We start from the raw sequence: 6,000 nt of genomic DNA, 5'->3' as shown, positions 1-6,000 counted from the left end.
CGTCACTGCAGTACCTGGTTCGAATCCAGGCTGCATCACATCCGGCCGTGATTGGGAGTCCCATAGGGCAGCGCACAATTGGCCCAGCACCGTCTGAGTTTGGCCTGGGTAGGCCGTGATTGTAAATAAGAATGTTCTTAATGGACTTTCTCAGTTAAATAAAATTTACAAAAATTAAAAAGATATATAAGGAAATCAGTCAATTGAAATCAATTAATTTGGCCCTAATCTATGGATTTCACATGACTGGGAATACAGGTATGCATCTGTTGGTCACAGATACATTTTTTTTTAAAGGTAGGGGCATGGAGCAGAAAACCAGTCAGTATCTGAAGTGACCACCATTTACCTCATGCAGCGTGACACATCTCCTTCACATAGAGTTGATCAGTCCCTTGATTGTGGCCTGTGGAATGTTGTCCCTTTCAATGGCTGTGCGAAGTTCCTGGATATTGGCGCGAACTGGAACAAACTGTCGATCCAGAGCATCCCAAACATGCTCAATGGGTGACACGTCTGGTGAATATGCAGGCCATGGAAGAACTGGGACATTTTCAGCTTCCAGGAATGTGTACAGATCGTTGCGAAACATGAGGTTGCTGAAACATGAGGTGATGGTGGTGGATGAATGGCACGACAATGGGCCTCAAGATCCATCACGGTCTATGCATTCAAATTGCCATCGATAAAAAGCAATTGTGTTCGCTGTCCTTAGCGTATGCCTGGCCATATTATATCCCCACCTGTCACAATGGGGCACTCTATTTACAACGTTGACATTAGCAAACCGCTCGCCCACACAACGCCATACACGTGGTCTGCAGTTGTGAGGCCGGTTGGACGTACTGCCAAATTCTCTAAAACGACATTGAGTCAGGTGGCTTATGGTAGAGAAATGAACATGCAATTCTCTGGAAATAGCACTGGTGGACATTCCTGCTGTCAGCATTCCAATTGTACACTCCCTCAAAACTTGAGACATCTGTGGCATTGTTGTCCCCAGCACAAGGTACACCTGTGTAATGATCGTGCGGTTTAATCAGCTTCTTGATATGCCACACTTGTCAGGTGGATGGATTATCTTGGCAAACGAGAAATGCTCACTAACAGGGATGTAAACAAATTTGTGCACAAAGTTTGAGAGAAATCATATTTTTGTGCGCATGGAACATTTCTGGGATCTTTTATTTCAGCTCTGCTTGATAGGCAGAGCCCACAAATAATGGGAAATTAACCTAAACCACTCATACTTTTCAGGTATATTTCCCTTTTTATATCACTCAAATATCAAATTAATGGTGGCCATGAAAGATATCGTGAGGCTACCCTCACGTATCTGAAATGACATGATGAATTTATTTTTACAATCATTTATAAATTGTAAACACTTTATAAATCATGAATAAAATATTTCTGAGCAAATCCTGACATGGAAACTTGTGTAGGATGTAGGTTATGTAAGTTTTAACTTTGGCTTTAGAACACAAGAACCAAAATATATTTTTAAAGAATTACTGAGAAGGTTGAGAAGAACTTTAGAATGTTCATTTCAGGATGGTGAATGTGATGTCATTTGTCTGACCTGCCACAGGTTGGAGCGGTTGGCCTGGAATTTGTTTCCCCAGGGATACGTTCTACCTGGAGGGAAGAAGGAGGAGAATGGAGGAGGGCTGTTATACATGAATGGCTATTAATTTGAAGCTTAATAAAAAACACTTAACAAGATTTAGAATTCTAATTCCATGGGTTCTTATTGTATGGTGAGATATGTCTTATTCTTTGTGGAGATCCACCCCAGCCGGCATTGTAATAAAGACAATCCCACTACAATTTTTTATTTTATGTTAGCGAGCCCCACTCACCCTGTAGACCCCCACGCGCAGCCCACTCCCACTCCTCCTCGCTGGGCAGCCTCCTCCCCCTCCAGCTGCAGAAGGCCTGGGCATCATTCCAGCTCACCTGGACCACTGGGGAGTCCAGACGCTCCCGGATTCCAGAACCAGGACCTGCAGGCTGCACAAACACATAAGGAGGAGTCAGGTAGTCCAGATATAGGTATGGGGGGATGGGAAAAACTAAAAAATGACTTCATTACCTGCCTCCAAAACACCCGCTCGACTGGCATCCACCAAGGTGCTGACTTCAGGGGTGAAAGGAGAGTTAATCATTATCACAGTTCGGAAGGAACCCCCCCCCCCCCCCCCCCGAAAAAACGTACACCTATCACCTATCAGTGTGAGAGATGTTTGATATGAAATGCAGAAGTGACTTTCAACACACCTCTATTTTCTCTGTCACTTTGCTCTTCAGCTCTTCAGACACAAAGTCCTGGAACACAAAACTCCAGCCGAAGGTCTCCGCTTCAGTCTTGTATTTCTGTGCCCTGACAAACTCCCTGGGATGAAGACAATAAACCACTTCAATATTCTCAGTTTCCAGTGTCAACTAGTGTACCCACATACAAACCGACCAAGCATAGACTGATGCCAACGTCTTTTGGCCGTCTTGGTGCGGACATGCCTCAATTTCAACGTCCACGGACATAGATATTTTTGTCCGGACCAGACCAAATCTGAACCATTCATAGACGTCTATGTTTGGTTCAGATTTGGTCTGGTCCGGCCTCGATTTGGCCCAAACATAGACGTACATTATTTTTCACAAGTTTGGACAGCATAGTACTGTAGAACACAGAAGAGTGTAGTACAATACAGTACAGTCAAGAAAAGTAAAGTACAGCACAGTAAAGAAAAGTAAAGTTTACTCTGTTCTCTACTGAACTAAACCGTACTGTACTTTACTAAATTAAACTGTACCGTAGTGTACTCTGTGCTCTACTATGCCATACTTTACTGTGCTGTTCAAACTTGTGCAACACATCAAATCAAAGTTTGTCACATGCGCCGAATACAACAGGTGTAGGTAGACCTTACCGTGAAATACTACTTACAAGCCCTTAACCAACAATGCAGTTCAAGACATAGAGTTAAGAAAATATTTACTAAATATACTAAAGTAATTTTTTTACAATAAAAAGTAACACAATAAAATAAATGAGCCTATATACAGAGGGTACATGTATCAAGTCAATGTGCGGTGGTACAGATTAGGTAATTTGTACATGTAGATAGGTGTAAAGTGACGATGCATAGATAATAAACAGTGAGTAGCAGCAGTGTAAAAACAAAGAGGGGGGAGTCAATGTAAATAGTCCGGTGGCCAATTGATTAATTGTTCAGCAGTCTTATGGCTTGGGGTAGAAGCTGTTAAGGAGCCTTTTGGTCCTAGACTTAGCTCTCCAGTACCGCTTGCCGTGCGGTAGCAGAGAGAACAGTCTATGACATGGGTGACTGGAGGCTTTGACAATTTTTTGGGCCTTCCTCTGACAAAGCCTAGTATAAAGGTACGTGGAGCGGAACAAGTGAACCCAAGAGCAGACTCAGACGAGAAGACTGGGATGAGGTAACCAAGGTATTTATTGAAACACGGGGGGAAGATTGTGTAGGTTGCCGGAAAACAGGTGTGGAGGCTGAGGTCTAGAGGTGTTTGAACAGGGTAATCAGGTCCAAAGGGGAATCCAAGGGAGCGTAGAGTGGGGAATCCAGGACAGAGTAGCAGTAATGACAAGAAGTCGGACTGGAGACAGGGACCAGAGTCAGAGCGGGTAGAACTGTAGCGGAGCGGAAAACAGCGTCAGGGAAGGGAAAACAGGCACAACAGGAACAAACGGCTAGAAACATGGACTGACTGAGCAGAGATTACGATCTGGCAGTGTGGAAGTGGCAGGACTGAGTATTTGTAGAGGTCTTGATTATGGAACAGGTTGCAGCTGGTGGGGATCTGCTCTGACTCCAGCAAACCTGTCTCTGCCCAATCACAAACACAGGGAGAGAGCACTGGGGGAGTGGCGGCAGGGCAAGGAGACACAGGATGAGCACTAGAGGGCGTGGCAGGAGCAGATTGTCACACTGGATAGTAGGAAGCTTGGCCCCAGTGAAGTACTGGGCCGTACGCACTACCCTCTGTAGCGCCTTACGGTTGAAGGCCGAGCAGTTGCCATAACAGGCGGTGGTGCAACCGGTCAGCATGCTCTCAATGGTGCAGCTGTAGAACTTTTTGTGGTTCTGGGGAACCATACTAAATCTTTTTAGTCTCCTGAGGGAGAAAAGGTTTTGTCATGCCCTCTTTACGACTGTCTTGCTGTGTTTGACCATGATAGTTTGAGGGTGATGTGGACACCAAGGAACTTGAAACTCTCAAACCGCTCAACTACAGCCCCGTCGATGTTAATGGGAGCGTGTTCGACCCTCCATTTCCTATAGTCCACGATCAGCTCCTTTGTCTTGCTCACGTTGAGGGAGACGTTGTTGTCCTAGCACCACACTGCCAGGTCTCTGACCTCCTCCCTATAGGCTGTCTCATTGTTGTCGGTGATCAGACCTACCACTGTTGTGTCGTCAGCAAACTTGATGATGGTGTTGGAATCGTGCTTGGCCATGCAGTGGGTGAACAGAGAGAACAGGAGGGGACTAAACACGCACCCCTAAGGGGCCCACGTGTTGAGGATCAGCGTGGCAGATTTGTTGTAGCCTACCCTTACCTCCTGGGGGCGGCCCGTCAGGAAGTCCAGTGAGATTGCGTCATCTGTGGATGTATGCGAATTGGAGTGGGTCTAGGGTTTCCGGGATGATGGTGTTGATGTGAGCCATGACCAGCCTTTCAAAGCACTTCATGGCTACCGACGTGAGTGCTACGGGGCGGTAATCATTTAGGCAGGTTACTTGGGCACAGGGACTATGGTGGTCTGCTTGAAACAATTAGGTATTACAGACTCAGTCAGGGAGAGGTTGAAAATGTCAGTGAAGACACTTGCCAGTTGGTCTGTGCATGCTCTTAGTACACTGGTAATCCGTCGGGCCCCGCGGCCTTGTGAAGGTTTAAATTTAAATTTTGGTCATCTAGCAGACGCTCCTATCCAGAGCATTCAACAGCAACATACAGTATCACAGTCCTAACAAGAAAATAAAAAACATTACTGAGAATGTTATTGTAGTTGAAGTAGTCTGTCGGTTTATTCTGTAGGTTGGACTACTTTGAACATCATCACTGCCCGTTTTAAAGCTTTTTTAAAAAGACTAATATAAGTCCATGTGACAGATGGGAGCAATAATATATATTATATGTTGCAATCTTCCATTGGTTCCTCCTTCCTATATTAAATGGATAAAAACATTGTCATTGTGATATAATCCTTACTTCCTTGAGAATGTATGTGCAGTTGAAGTTTGGCCATAGTATCAATTACCAAAAAAAAGACAGACCCGAAAATGAACCTGATTTTAATGTCCGGAAAAAACGTATTTTCACAGTTTTTTCAATAATTAAAATGAACCCAACTTCAACGTCTGGAAAATAAGTATGTTATACATCCTTTCAACGTAATGTTGCTTACTGGGAAGAATCATCATCGCTGTATCAAAGTAAGTTACCTGAAGTCAGAATTAGTGACAGGATATTTATCGATACTGAATGGATCGACTGTCACTTCTTTCGTGGGTGATTCTCCATCCTTGCCGTCGGCTGAGTTCGTCCCCATCGTCATCTTTCCTCCTGGAATTTGCACCATTCCTTCATCGTCTGTAGAGCCAAAGATGTACAGTTGTGAAGCTGTATCTGTTGTATTATTTAATTGTGCCGAAAAAGTTGATTAGCATCAGTGAATGTTCCTTACCTGCGATGCAAGACAGAGCGAAGAGGCACAAAATAAGTACTATTCTGAGGTTCATGGTTCTAAATTGATAAGGCGATCGTGTTTTCATAAACTAGTGGAATGTGCAGGTCCAGGGTAAGTCCGTTCATGTACTTTGAGCACCATAGATCAACGCTCTCTAAGTAGCCATTGTTTTATGTATATATACTTCTTCAGGTTTACACTGAACCCTGAAACAATTACAGTCGGACTATTTTCACTAACGGACAGGAAACTGTGGTCCGACTGAA

The 6,000-nt window shown here is 44.3% G+C and overlaps 1 protein-coding gene across 1 annotated transcript; it reads right to left on the bottom strand.

The window, feature by feature from the left end:
* Positions 1–1,582: 1,582 nt before the first annotated feature.
* On the bottom strand, positions 1,583–5,872 carry sumf2 (sulfatase modifying factor 2; the record flags this gene model as incomplete). Its single annotated transcript, XM_071364783.1, is given in 6 exon segments — positions 1,583–1,638; positions 1,863–2,013; positions 2,096–2,140; positions 2,281–2,395; positions 5,490–5,637; positions 5,732–5,872. Coding segments are annotated over 6 exon segments (603 nt in total), but the record flags the coding sequence as incomplete, so codon positions are not given.
* Between the last annotated feature and the right edge of the window lie 128 nt (positions 5,873–6,000).

This window comes from Salvelinus alpinus, chromosome 24 (assembly GCF_045679555.1).
Source record: "Salvelinus alpinus chromosome 24, SLU_Salpinus.1, whole genome shotgun sequence".
In the NCBI taxonomy this organism is placed as follows: Eukaryota; Metazoa; Chordata; class Actinopteri; order Salmoniformes; family Salmonidae; genus Salvelinus; species Salvelinus alpinus.
This window is presented reverse-complemented; position numbering and strand designations above follow the sequence as displayed.